This window comes from Bubalus bubalis, chromosome 5, assembly GCF_019923935.1.
Source record: "Bubalus bubalis isolate 160015118507 breed Murrah chromosome 5, NDDB_SH_1, whole genome shotgun sequence".
Taxonomy (NCBI): Eukaryota; Metazoa; Chordata; class Mammalia; order Artiodactyla; family Bovidae; genus Bubalus; species Bubalus bubalis.
The window spans coordinates 99,348,384-99,363,707 of NC_059161.1; the positions used below are offsets into that span (position 1 = coordinate 99,348,384).

A 15,324-nucleotide genomic window follows, 5' to 3' on the forward strand; every position below is an offset into this window, starting at 1 on the left:
AAGCCCTGACCAGTAATGCTGAAGAAGCTGAAGTTGACCAGTTCTATGAAGACCTACAAGACCTTCTAGAACTAACACCCCAAAAAGATGTCCTCTTCATTATAGGAGACTGGAATACAAAAGTAGAAAATCAAGAGCTACCTGGAGTTTAACAGGCAAATTTAGCCTTGGAATACAAAATGAAGCAGGGCAAAGGCTAACAGAGTTTTGTCAAGAAAATGTGCTGGTCATAGCAAATACCTTCCAACAACACAAGAGAAGACTCTATTAACCATCACCAGATGATCAAACTGAAATGAGATTGATTATTAACTTTGCAGCCAAAGATGGAGAAGCTGAATACAGTCAGCAAAAACAAGACTGGGAGCTGACTGTGGTTCAGATCATGAGGTCCTTGTTGCAGAATTCAGACTTAAGTTGAAGAAAGTAGGGAGAACCAGTAGATCATTCAGGCATGGCCTAAATCAAATCCCTTACGATTATACAGTGAAAGTGATAAATAGAGTCAAGGGATTGGCTCTGATAGAGTGCCTGAAGAACTATGGATGGAGGTTTGTGACACTGTGCAGGAGGTAGTGATCAAGACCATTCCCAAGAAAAAGAAATGCATAAAGGCAAAATGGTTGCCTGCAGAGGCCTTACAAATAGCTAGAAAAGAAAAGAAGCTAAAGGCAAAGGAGAAAAGGAAAGATATACCCGTTTGAATGCAGAGTTCCAAAGAATAGCAAGGAGGGATAAGAAAGTCTTCCTCAGTGATCAATGCAAAGTAATAGAGGAAAACAATAGGATGGGAAAGACTAGAGACCTTTTCAAGAAAATTAGATATACCAAGGGAACATCTCATGCAAAGATGGGCACAATAAAGGACAGAAATGTATGGACCTAACAGAAGCAGAAAATATTAAGAAGACGTGGCAAGAATACACAGAAGAACTATACAAAAAAGATCTTCATGACCCAGATAACCACAATGGTGTGATCACTCACTTAGAGCCAGACATCCTGGAATGCAGAGTCAAGTGGGCCTTAGGAAGCATTGCTGCAAACAAAGCTAGTGGAGGTGAAGGAATTCTAGTGGAGCCGTTTCAAATCTTAAAAAATGATGCTGTGAAAGTGCTGCACTCAATATGTCAGCAAATTTGGAAAACTCAGCAGTGGCCACAGGACTGGTAAAGGTCAGTTTTCATTCCAATCCCAAAGAAAGGCAATGCCAAAGAATGCTCAAATTAATGCACAGTTGCACTCATCTCACATACTAGCAAAGTAATGCTCAACATTCTCCAAGTGAGGCTTCAGCAGTATGTGAACCAAGAATTTCCAGATGATCAAGCTAGATTTAGAAAAAAGCCAGAGGAACCAGACCAACCTCCACTGGATCATCGAAAAAGGAAGAGAGTTCCAGAAAAACATCTACTTCTGCTTTATTGACCATGCCAAAGCCTTTGACCATGTGGATCACAACAAACTGTGGAAAATTCTGAAAGAGATGGGAATACCAGACCACCTGACCTGTTTCCTGAAAAATCTGTATGCAGGTCAGGAAGCAACAGTTAGAACTGGTCATGGAACAACAGACTGGTTCCAAATTGGGAAAGGAGTATGTCAAGGCTGTATATTATCACCCTCCTTGTTTAACTTATATACAGAGTACATCATGCAACATGCTGGGCTGGATGAATTACAAGCTGTAATCAAGACTGCCAGGAAAAATATCAATAACCTCAGATATGCAGATGACACCATTATTGTAGAAAGCAAAGAAGAACTAAAGAACCTCTTGATGAAAATGAAAGAGAAGAGTGAAAATGTTAGCTTAAAGCTCAACGAAAAGTAAGATCATGGCATCTAGTCCCATCACTTCATGGGAAATAGATGGGGAAACAATGGAAAGAGAGACAAACTTTATTTTTTGGGGCTCCAAAATCACTGCAGATGGTGACTGAAGCCATGAAATTAAAAGATGCTTGCTCCTTGGAAGAAAAACTATGATCAGCCTAGGCAGCATATTAAAAAGCAGAGGCATTACTTTGCCAACAGCAGTCCATCTAGTCAAAGCTATGGATTTTCCAGTATGGATGTGAGAGTTGGAGTATAAAGAAAGCTGAGTGCCAAAGAATTGATGCTTTTGAACTGTGGTGTTGTAGAAGACTCTTGAGAGTCCCCTGGACTGCAAGGAGATCCAACCAGCCCATCCTAAAGGAAATCAGTCCTGAATATTCATTGGAAGGACTGATGCTGAAGCTGAAACTCCCAATACTTTGGCACATGATGTGAAGAACTGACTCATTTGAAAAGACCCCGATGCTGGAAAAGATTGAAGGCAGGAGGAGAAGGGGATGACAGAGGATGAGATGGTTGGATGGCATTGCCTACTTGATGAACATCAGTTTGAGCAAGCTCTGGGAGTTGGTGAAGGACAGGGAAGCCTGGTGTGCTGCCGTCCATGAGGTCACAAATAGTTGTACACGAGTGAGTGACTGAACGGTACTGAAAGGAAACATAGTTCGCTTTCTCTCATATTTTCTATAACTTACTGTTCCCACCTATTTGTCTTTAGTTGTTGTTATTCAGAACAACCGAATACTTTGTATCAGCTGTATCACTAAACACACTATTTAGTTCAGTTTTTTCTTTGCATAAAAAGATTTCTTGGTGAAGAAGATAGTTTGTTAACATACATTCCAGAGCAATCTTGCCATCTCATTCTTTACTGATAATGAATACCCTCATTCTAGCATGATACCTATAGTGGGAAATAATATACCCAAGAAAGGAGTCTTAGCATGAGGACTGAATTTTTGCCTGGAATTTGTCATGAACAGTTGGGTGTCACTTATCATTTCCCTGTTTGGTGAATCATTAGGCATGTCACTTATTCCTTTAAGCTTCAATTTTTCATGTTTAATATAAAGTTTTGAGGTCAAATTAAATAATGCATTTGAAGTTTTCTGCAAATTTTGTCTTATTGTTACTGTAGTCCAACTATAAGAAGGTCACTTTTCAGTGACTGCTGTCATGGAACTTTTATCATTTTTTTTTTCTTAAGTATAATGACTTTATTTTGTGAAAAAGACAAGAAAATGGGTAGGTAGTGAGAGCTTCGGATGGGAACTTATGTCGTGTTTTATTTGTCTGTCTTATCTCCCTTACTAAACTGTGAATGTCTTGAGAGCATGATTAGTGTTTTACGAGCACATGGTGTAAGTTGCTGAAGGAATGATTGTCTTGTATATGGGGCTTAGTAGGCAGATACGTGTGTTATACCTTTTTCTTCTCTCTCAGTGTTGTTGAAAATGTACAGTTAATGGCACTAGCAATTTTACCAAAACACTTCAAGTAGCATCCACTGCTGCAAAATCAAGTCCAATGCAAGTAATTGTAATTGCTTCAATGGACACCATCCACCCAATGGAGCTACAGCAGAAATGGTGCTGTTAACAGTGTTGCTAGTTGGTCAAAAGTTAATATAGGGCTTTTAAAATTTTCCATTACTTCTCAGGCTAAAGAATTTAAATTGTTTTATTGTCTGCCAATAACTTGGGCTATGTTATTTATTATACCGTAATAAATTATATATTTATTATGTCAGCCAAAGTAAAAGACAAATTTTTGATAATTACTTTGAATTATTCAGTTCCTGATAATGGGCTCACTATCCTTAGAAGGCTGTTTCCTAGGAAATATGCGATTTTTTTCAGTCTCTTTATAAGCAGATATTGTTTTCTGAGAGTTTGGGGAGTCCTGCAATTGGAAAGGATGCAACAGCCCTATAGCACATTTAACCTTGTTTTGGGTTAATGTCAAAAAGCCTGATTCCCACATATTAAAAAACTACAGGAGTTATACAAGAGGCACAACTAACTTTACTGAAGTTTTATGTACTTTTTTAAAAAAAGAATAGTCATGACAAACATTCATTATTACACCCCAAGCATTTTTAAAAATCTACTGCTAGATCAAGGATATTTCACTTCATTTAGGTATTACTTACACAAATAGTCGTTACGGATAAAATTGGTATAGTAGGTTGATTGGTGACACCAAAAAAGATACAGTCACACCATACTCCCTAGAACCTGTGACTGTTATCATAAAGGCAAACGATGTGATTAAGTTAAGGATCTGGAAAGTAGGAGCTTATCCTGGATTGTCTGGGTGGACCCTAAATATAATCACGTATTGTTGTAATGAAGAGACAAGGGGAGAATAGATGTACACATAAGGGCGACCAAACAGAGAGGGGAAGTGATGTAATCACGGAGGTAAGAATTGGAGTGATGTGGCTATTAGCCAAAGAAGGCCAAGGAATGCTAGCAGTCACCTGAAGCTTGCAGAGACAAGAAACAGATTCCCCCCCAGAGCCAACAGGGTGAGCATGGGCCTGCCAACACCTTGATTTTAGACTTCCGGCTTCCAAACTGTGAGAGAATACATTTTTCTAAGATTACCATGTTTCCATTAATGATGGAATTCTTGAGTTCAATTCATTGGTCTGTCTTCTCTATCAGAGGCCCTTGTCTAGGGGAATTAGTCAGAGCATTCTGTTTAGTATGATCTGCCAAAACATTTCCTCTAAGTGGAGCTCTAGTTTTAGCGCAGCAGTTTATTTGGGGAGCTGCAAAACATCTAGTAATATGTGTGTTTATTATTCATTTTTGATATGACTGAAGAGGTTGGGCTTCCCAGGTGGCGCTAGTGGTAAAGAACCTACCTGCCAGTGCAGGAGACACAAGGGATGTGGGTTTGATCCCTGGGTCAGGAAGATGCCCTGGAGGAGGGCGTGGCAACCCATTCCAGTATTTTTGCCTGGAGAATCCCACGGACAGAGGAGCCTGGCTGGTTACAGTCCATAGGATCCAAAGAGTCAGACTCAACTGAAACAACTTAGCATGAAGAGATTAAGAATCTTTTTCCCTGTAGCATTCTATAGTTGTGAGCCACTTGAAAAGCAAAAAACAGTTATTTTTAATAATCCCACATGTCCTAGAGAGAGCCATAATTTTGGCCAATTGAGCCAATTTGTTGTTTGGTAATGGACTTGGGATTCTATAAGAGAGTCTAGAAAAATTACATAATTGACCTGTTATTACCTTTTTTCACTTTTAAGTTTAACCAACAGTAAATAACATTAAACCAAGATTTGATTTAGGGGCATCCAAAAGATATGTTCCATGTATGGACAGTTATCAAATTATAGAAATGATGAGACTCTCCTTTGTTGATTAGGATGATGCAGTTACTGTATTAAGAGTGCGATATTAGTGAATGGTAATATGAAAAAGAGAAAATTAGTATGCGGTAATTAATCAACTAACTTAAAAATACTGGATATTTTAAGTTAGCAAGAGGGATTACATTGAATATGGTACCATATAATAGAAAGATGAACCTAGTGTGAGGTCTAAAGATTATTAGACTAGTTTTGCTAAAACTGCATGTTTTTCTAAGCCAAAGATAAAAAGCCTTGGATTCATTAGGCAGACTTTTTGATATATGTCAGGTTGTTAAATTAATACCCTTGGACTATGGCCTTCCATTTTACTTTCAAAAACAAAGATTTTGATGATCTGGAAGAAATATTTTGAGATTGCTAAAGGTCTTTTTGTTTCCTGTGTTTTGGGAGAATGGTTCTAAGATGTTTGTGTAAGTCAACACACCTGTGTATTTCAAAAAAGCTTGCTACCTATACTCTGTAATATCCAGTTAATCCCAGAAATCATCTTAATCGTCTTTAGTATTTGACCATGGATAATTTGGTTAATTTGTAATCTGTCATTAAATTATGTCTCTCCTTAGCTAATATGTCATGACCTGGATCCAGGGCTTTACAAACTATGGCCTGCTGTTCAGATGCAGCCCACTGACTATTTTTGTACAGCTTGTGAGCTCAGAATGGTTCTTGTATTTTTGAATGGTTGAAGGAGAATCAAAAGAATAATGTTTCCCGACATGTTAAAATTATATAAAACTCAATTTTGATTTCCATAAATAAAGTTTGATTGGAACATAGCCATGCTTATTCACTTACGAATTGTTTATGGCTGCTTTTGTCTTATAATAGAGTTGAATAGTTGTGACAGAGACTAACAAAACCAAAAATCTTTAGTGTATGGCCCTTCACAGAGTAAGTTTGATGAATTCTGTATGATGAACTGTTATTTTGTGGAGTTAAAATTTCTCCTTAGAAACTGTGAGAATGGAATTATAGAGTCAGTCTTAGAATTTCAAGTTTAGGTTACGAGATTACTGCATATCCTTAAGATCTTTTGTTTAAGACTTGAGAAAGTAGAGTGGGCCTTCTGTAAATGATAGAAATATAACTTTTCAGGTAAATTGTTGATTTTGCTCTGGTGAAAGCAATAAATAGTGGCTATTTTTATTAGCTGGAACATGGAAGAAAGTAAAGATAGAACCAAAGAGAGTACATACAGGTTAAGCAGTGCTAGAAAGTGAAGTATAACTCTTTGGTTAATAGCTGACAGATATTGCTGGAGGACCACCACCTCAGTTTTGGTGTTTTTAAAAAACATGTAAAATAGACATATTGCTTGGACTAATACAAGAGATATTTAATCCTTGTTATATTGGCTTCCTTGGTGGCTCAGTGGTAAACAGTCTGCCTGCCAGTATAAGAATGCTGGAGGCACGGGTTCGATCCCTGGGCTGGGAAGATTCCCTGGGAGAAGGAAATGGCAACCCATTCCAGTATTCTTGCCTGGGAAAACCCATGGACAGAGGAGCCTGGAGGGCTACAGTCTGTGGAGTCACAAAAGAGTCAGACATGACTTAGCAACTGAACAACAACAGCAAAGTTGACTTAAATCTGCTCCAACTTCAGCAGTAACAGGATTTTAGGCAACAGTGTCAATAGAGTCAATGTGAACTCTTAGGAGTTTGACTCTAATTATTCTGCCTCTTTTCCCCTCAGGGATTCTGGTTGTTGTGGTTCAGTTGCTAAGTACCATGGATAATTATCTGATTGTTTTTTAAAATCAGCATACTAATGTCCACAGATATAATTTTGATAATGTATATAGAATTTTCTGTGACTTCTGATAGTTATTTGTCTGTGGTACATTTCTTTTGCTGGTTCTTTTTGCAAAGTAGATTCCTAACAATAAGAATATGCCATAGAGAAAAAAACGAGTGTTCTATGTCATTTACAGAAAAGGACATGGAAAAGGACCTAGGATTGTTAGAAAATACCACTTCTTGGTTTTAGTACTCTGAGAAATCTGATTTTTTATGGTAGTGAGATTAATAATAAAGGTACCTATATCAACAAGAAAACTGTACTGTTCATTCATACTTACATGTAGTTCTCATAATTGTCTGTTGAGTTGTATTGTTTCCCTCTAAGTGGCACCATTGGGCCGAATTTATAAATTTTCAGACTTCTAAACCAGTATAGTACACTGGATCATTCGATGGCCCTTCTACTTGTAATTTTTCTAAGCATAGGCATAGAGAACCAAGGGTCTTTTAGTATTGTTTTGAAAATGTTCAACTTTATATTGGAGATAATCTAAACTGATATTGTCCTATTCCAGTTTATTTTTCTGAATAAGTCCACCTGTTCTATATATTGGGTTGGCCAAAATATTTCTTTGATATGGAAAACCTGGAATGAACTTTCTGGCCAACCCAATATAAAAAAAGAGGCTCAATTTACTTCAGATATTAGATCTACCTCATAATGGTGTTTAGAGATTACTGAAATATAGTTTTAAACTCTTCTATTGATTAATCTTTATAGTTTTGCTATTTTGTATTTTTCATCCACTTTATCATTAAAGGCTTCAGAAATAAATGTCCTTGTATAAAAGAAAGGTCCGATGCTGTAAAAAGCAATATTGCACAGGAACCTGGAATGTTAGGTCCATGAATCAGGGCAATTTGGAAGTGGTCAAACAGGAGATGGCAAGAGTGAACATCGACATTCTAGGAACCAGCGAACTAAAATGGACTGGAATGGGTGAATTTAACTCAGATGACCATTATATCTACTACTGTGGGCAGGAATCCCTCAGAAGAAATGGAGTAGCCATCATGGTCAACAAAAGAGTCTGAAATGCAGTACTTGGATACAATCTCAAAAACGACAGAATGATCTCTGTTTGTTTCCAAGGCAAACCATTCAATAATATCACAGTAATCCAAGTCTATGCCCCAACCAGTAATGCTGCAGAAGCTGAAGTTGAACGGTTCTAAGATGACCTACAAGACCTTTTAGAACTAACACCCCAAAAAGATGTCCTTTTCATTATAGGGGACTGGAATGCAAAAGTAGGAAGTCAAGAAACACCTGGAGTAACAGGCAGATTTGGTCTTGGAATACGGAATGAAGCAGGGCAAAGGCTAATAGAGTTTTGCCATGAGAACGCACTGGTCATAGCAAACACCCTCTTCCAACAACCCAAGAGAAGACTCTACACATGGACATCACCAGATGGTTAACATTGAAATCAGATTGATTATATTTTTTGCAGCCAAAGATGGAGAAGCTCTATACAGTCAGCAAAAACAAGACCAGGAGCTGACTGTGGCTCAGATCATGAGCTCCTTATTGCCAAATTCAGACTTAAATTGAAAAAAGTAGGGAAAACCATTAGACCATACAGGTATGACCTAAATCAAATCCCTTCTGATTATACAGTGGAAGTGAGAAATAGATTTAAGGGCCTAGATCTGATAGTTAGAGTGCCTGATGAACTATGGAATGAGGTTTGTGACATTGTACAGGAGACAGGGATCCAGACCATCCCCATGGAAAAGAAATGCAAAAAAGCAAAATGGCTGTCTGGGGAGGCCTTACAAATAGCTGTGAAAAGAAAAGTGAAAAGCAAAGGAGAAAAGGAAAGATATAAGCATCTGAATGCAGAGTTCCAAAGAATAGCAAGAAGAGATAAGAAAGCCTTCCTCAGGGATCAATGCAAAGAAATAGAGGAAAACAACAGAATGGGAAAGACTAGAGATCTCTTCAAGAAAATTAGAGATACCAAGGGAACATTTCATGCAAAGATGGGCTCAATAAAGGACAGAAATGGTATGGGCCTACCAGAAGCAGAAGATATTAAGAAGAGGTGGCAAGAATACACAGAAGAACTATACAAAAAAGATCTTCATGATCCAGATAATCACAATGGTATGATCACTCACCTAGAGCCAGACATCCTGGAATGTGAATTCAAATGGGCCTTAGAAAGCATCACTATGAACAAAGCTAGTGGAGGTGATGGAATTCCAGTTGAGCTCTTTCAAATCCTGAAAGATGATGCTGTGAAAGTGCTGCACTCAATATGTCAGCACATTTGGAAAACTCAGCAGTGGCCACAGGACTGGAAAAGGTAAGTTTTCTTTCCAATCCCAAAGAAAGGCAATGCCAAAGAATGCTCAAACTACTGCACAATTGCACTCATCTCACACGCTAGTAAAGTAATGCTCAAAATTCTCCAAGCCAGGCTTTAGCAATACGTGAACCGTGAACTTCCAGATGTTCAAGCTGGTTTTAGAAAAGGCAGAGGAACCAGAGATCAAATTGCCAACATCCGCTGGATCATTGAAAAAGCAAGAGGGTTCCAGAAAAAATCTATTTCTGCTTTACTGACTATGCCAAAGCCTTTGACTGTGTGGATCACAATAAACTGGGGGAAATTCTGAAAGAAATGGGAATACCAGACCACCTGACCTGCCTCTTGAGAAAACTATATGCAGGTCAGGAAGCAACAGTTAGAACTGGACATGGAACAACAGACTGGCTCCAAATAGGAAAAGGAGTACGTCATGCTGTATATTGTCACCCTGCTTATTTAACTTATATGCAGAGTACATCATGAGAAACGCTGGACTGGAAGAAGCACAAGCAGGAATCCAGATTGCTGGGAGAAATATCAATAACCTCAGATATATAGATGACACTACCCTTATGGCAGAAAGTGAAGAGGAACTAAAAAGCCTCTTGATGAAAGTGAAAGAGGAGAGTGAAAAAGTTGGCTTAAAGCTCAACATTCAGAAAATAAAGATCATGGCATCTGGTCCCATCACTTCATGGAAAATAGATGGGGAAACAGTGGAAACAGTGTCAGACTTTATTTTTCTGGGCTCCAAAATCACTGCAGATGGTGACTGCAGCCATGAAATTAAAAGACGCTTGCTCCTTGGAAGGAAAGTTATGACCAACCTAGATAGCATATTGAAAAGCAGAGACGTTACTTTGATAACAAAGGTCCATCTAGTCCGGGCTATGGTTTTTCCTGTGGTCATGTATGGATGTGAGAGTTGGACTGTGAAGAAAGCTGAGTGCTGAAGAATTGATGCTTTTGAACTGTGGTGTTGGAGAAGACTCTTGAGAGTCCCTTGGACTGCAAGGAGATCCAACCAGTCCATTCTGAAGGAGATCAGCCCTGAGATTTCTTTGGAAGGAATGATGCTAAAGCTTAAACTCCAGTACTTTGGCCACCTCATGTGAAGAGTTGACTCATTGGAAAAGACTCTGATACTGGGAGGGATTGGGGGCAGGAGGAGAAGGGGATGACAGAGGATGAGATGGCTGAATGGTATCACCAACTCGATGGACGTGAGTCTGAGTGAACTCCGGGAGTTGGTGATGGACAGGGAGGCCTGGCGTGCTGCAATTCATGGGGTTGCAAAGAGTCGGACACGACTGAGTGACTGAACTGGACTGAACTGATAGTGCATTTCTTATTTTTTTTTTTTAACTCATTCCAGGACTTGGAACAAATTATGTACAGCTGGGCTATTTAAATCCTTTCTTGATCTTTCCCATCCTGTTCTTTTAACAATTTTTTTTCCCCACACAAAGTTCTAACAATTAAGTGAATCAGTTGGTCTAGATCTGATAGAATCTAACAAAATCTTGTATTTCAAAGCAAATTTCTGTTTTTCCTGAGAATTAAGAAAACCTTTAATTATAGACCTCAACTCAGATGTAGAAGGGTTTAATTCCACACTTATAATCTGCCTTCAGGTAGCATGGGAACAATGTTCAGTGTGATTGATTCTTTCTTGAGAAAAAGGTGAGAAAGGACAGGTTGCTTAGGAAGTAAAGGAAGGAAAAGAAATATGGTGGGAAGGAGAGAGAAGATAAAGTTGTATAGAGAAAAATATTGTTTTAGTCTTGGGAATATGTGTGGTGTAGCTACTGTGTCTTTCTCCTGAGAGACAGTGTTTAATCACTGACTTTACACACAAATGATCTAAAGTTGGCAAATGACAATAAAAGTAGCTATATTAATATAACTAATACATGTATGGACTGAGGAATAAAATAAAATGCTGTGTATGGTGAAGAAATTATGATAGTGCCTACCATTAGGGAGTTGCCCTCCAGTAGAAGCAGTAGAGAGTGAGGGAACTATTATGAACTGTGCACTTCTCTGTGTACTGGACATGCTGCTAGACCTGGTAAATATTTTATTATTTTTGATATTCAAAATAATCCTAGAAATACACATTTTACTCTCCCCTTCTCCATCTTATATCAGGGTAATGAAAACTTAAGAAATTTTAAATAGTTTTACCAGTGTTACACAGCAAGAAGTACATGAAGCTAGGATTTGAATCTGATCTAGAATATATACAAATGAGTAGAAGGCAGGATGAGACATACAATTACAAAGGCATAAAAATTGTTCACTGTGGTTTAACAGCATTGAAGTCTCTTTAGTTTAGGAATATTTAAGTGGGCACTTCATGAAGTTGGTAGCATTTGAACTGGGTTTTGCAGTTTGAGGGTAGGGTTTTTAACAGGTGGATAAATGGACTGAATTGAGTCCAATTCAGTCTGAAGACAAAGCCTGCTTTCTTTCCATTACACAAAACCAGAACAGTGAGAGAATGTGTGGGAAGCCAGTGTGACTAAAAAGGAATTGTAATACTTTGAGGAGAGTTATAGAAAAAAAGATTGAAAAGGAAGTTTAAGACAAGAACATGAGGAGACCTTCAGTGCAAATACAACAATATAGAATAAATCAACAATATAGGCTCTACAATATAGAATAAATCATTCCAAATACCATGATTACCTATGGAGATTACATTCAATTTCTCTTCTTGGCAACTCTTATCTCAGGACCAGTATTACAGAGGGCCTGATGGGTGGGTTAAAATGGTAATTGGTGTGGGGCTAAAAGGAGAATTGGAAAATGCTTTTGATGGCAGCCAGTGTTTTCTCTTATGTATTTTTAGATCAAACCATTTTTTGGTATGAAACCCTTATCAGAGGCTGACAGGGAAAGAGCAGGAAATCAGAAGATTCCAAAGCTAACTGAATTATTGGAACTTGCACAGAAGGAAAAAAAGTTTGTGATCTTTGATCTTTATGGCCCTGCACCAAATCATTCTCTCAGAGCTTTGTATGTCCACCATGTAGTAAGCACAATCCTTGACTCTCAGATTGAGCAACGTCTGGTATGTTTATCTCAGTATTTATGGTAGAGGTTGGTGGGTGGGTCGCATGTCCCACGACCATAGCAGTTGAATCTGACCTACCTTGTAGCTCTTCCTTGGGATCCTTAAATAATTTTGCTCCCTATAAAAATGAAGATGACTATTTTATACAGCTATATTTGGCAATCTAAGAATGACCCTGTTAAATTTGTATCAGTAGGGGAAAACATTGAGTCTGTTTGTTATTCAAAGCCAAATGAAATGTCACCCTTCTGTTAAAAGGGAATATGTGTTTAATGGCTGTATGATGTGACCTGCACCATCACCAACATACATTAGAAAGGGCCTGGGTATGGAACACTTAAGACTTTGAGGACTTGGCTTTCAATAATAATATAGAAGGGACATCTGGTTCTTATTTGAGCAGAGATTTGTTCATCATGTTTTTCAGAAGCTACTCTGCATTTGGGCAGTCATTCCAAATGTCAAATTCTCAGACTATGGAAGAATGCTATGAAAGAAACAAATATGTGGGTTTTTTTGCAAATAGAACTGTTTCCACAGATGAGTCATAATAGCCTTCCCTGTTGGCAGGAAATGACCTCTCACAAAGATGATTTTTAGTATCAGTCAGAGGAGATGTTTATGATTCTAACCTTTCGTCCATACCTACTTTAGCTAGTGTGGTGACACGGAGGACCCTTGGTTCCATGATGTTAACTGGGAAAACTCAGCTCCAGCGCAACCCTGGTGAAAGCCCCTTTATAAGAATTCATTAGATAGTATTAGCGAGGTTGACTCTTTCACTAAGGTCTAGAATCTGTCTGCTCCTTGTAGACTGTTACCTATGCTGGAATGGGGCTCCTCCCATTCTACGTAGGATCTGTTTGTGCCTAGACAGCTGATTATCCACTGAAAGACTTCCTGTTTCTCCTTACAGATTTTTTGGTTGCCAGGTTTTGAAAGGGAGTATGTCAAGAAAAAAGCTCCTGGTTTTCAGCAAGTGAGCCGGTTACGCTCTGTTGAACGCCTCACAAAAGAAAATATCACTAGAATAAACGTTGACTACAAGAACTTGTTCTACAATGGGATGAGGTAAGTGTTTGACCACACTTTCCTCAGCACGTATTGCCTTACTTGCAGGAAATCTGCATCCCAGCCAAGCTACGTAGGTTCCTCCTCCCATCTCAGGATTTCCGTGTGTAGTTATCTTTCTGGAATCCCCTGTCTTCATCTTCTTATCCTTCCCTCACTCTGTGCCAACAAACATTTATCAAAGTTACACTCTGTTCCTGGAACATGCTCTTCAGCCCCTTCTCCTTTATGCTTCAGTCTCTCATTCAGCACACCCTTTTGTGTGCTTGGTGTTTTTGTTGTTATATAAAGTGATTAATGAAAAGTAAGAACTCAAAAAGGGGTTGATTTCCTTCTGCCATTACCAGATGGATTGAAGTACCTAATAAATAACTTTGTAATCCAGATAGCCAGATTTCTCATAGATATAATTTGAAACATAATTAAATCATTATTAGAAAAACCCTTAAAACAGCCAAGCATGAGAAGAAACTGAAATTCTCCATCACCGCATCTATAATTACATAGTCAGAGACAGAGTTTTCAGAACTAAAAGCACCTGAGAATAAAATGGTAACTTTTTCAGATTTAATTATTGATAGTCACTGCTTACATCAGTCCCTATGTCGTTGTTGTTCAGTCACTAAGTCATGTCTGACTCTCTGTGACCGCATAGACTGCAGCACGCCAGGCTTCCCTGTCCTTCACTGTCTCCTGGTGTTTGCGCAGACTTGTGTCCATTAAATCAGTGGTGCCATCCAGCCATCTCATCCTCTTCTACTGCCTTCGGTCTTTCCTAGCATCAGCGTCTTTTCCATTGTGTTGGCTCTTTGCATCAGGTGGCCAAAGTATTGAAACTTTAACTTCAGCATCAATTCTTCCAGTGAATATTCAGGTTGATTTCCTTTAGGATAGGGGATTCCCTCATAGCTCAGTTGGTAAAGAATCCGCCTGCAATGCAGGAGACCCCAGTTCAGTTTCTGAGTAGGGAAGATCTGCTGGAGAAGGGATAGGCTACCCACTCCAGTATTCTTGGGCTTCCCTTGTGGCTCAGCTGGTAAAGAATCCGCCTGCTATGTGGGAGACCTGGGTTTGATCCCTGGATTGAGAAGATCCCTTGGAGAAGGGAAAGGCTACCCATTCCAGGGATCTGGCCTGGAGAATTCCATGGACTGTGTAGTCATGGGGTCACAAAGAGTCGGACACGACTGAGTGACTTTCACTTTCCTTTAGGATTGACTGGTTTGATCTCCTTGTTGTTCAAGGGACTCTCAAGAGCCTTCTCCAGCATCACAGTTTGAAAGAATCAGTTCTTTGGCATTCAGCCTTCTTTATGGTCCAACTCTCACATTCATATGTGACTACTGGAAAAACCATAGCTTTAACAATACAGACCTTTGCTGGCAAAATGATGTCTCCGCTTTTTAATGCACTGTCTAGGTTTGTCATATCTTCTCTTTCAAGGAGCAAGTATCTTTTAATTTCATGACCACAGTCACCATCTGCGATGCTTTTGGAGCCCAATAAAATAAAATCAGCCTGTTTCCACTTTTTCCCCATCTATTTGTCATTAAGTGATGGGATGGGATACCATAATCTTAGTATTTTGAATGTTGAGTTTTAAGGTAGCTTTTTCACTTTCCTCTTTGACACTCATCAAGAGGCTGTTAGTTCCTCTTTATTTTCTGCCATTGGAGTCGTGTCATCTGAATATCTGAGGTTGTTGATATTTTTCTCGACAATCTTGGTCCTGCGTGTGCTTTATCCAGTCCGGCATTTTGCATGATGTACTCTGCATATAAGTTAAATAAGCAGGGTAACAGTATACAGTCTTGACGTACT

General features: G+C 38.8%; 1 protein-coding gene across 14 annotated transcripts in view; it reads left to right on the forward strand.

Moving 5' to 3' along the window:
- Window positions 1–15,324, forward strand: part of LOC102407046 (glycerophosphodiester phosphodiesterase domain-containing protein 4) — a 182,428-nt gene that overhangs the window by 110,253 nt on the left and 56,851 nt on the right. For 13 of the 14 annotated variants that reach the window (XM_045165804.1, XM_044943449.2, XM_044943451.2 and 10 more), the window contains 2 exons: window positions 12,208–12,429; window positions 13,349–13,503. In XM_045165804.1, the coding sequence (XP_045021739.1) occupies window positions 12,208–12,429; window positions 13,349–13,503 (377 nt within the window). The remainder of the gene's footprint in view (window positions 1–12,207; window positions 12,430–13,348; window positions 13,504–15,324) is intronic. The other variant, XM_045165803.1, reaches the window with a different exon arrangement.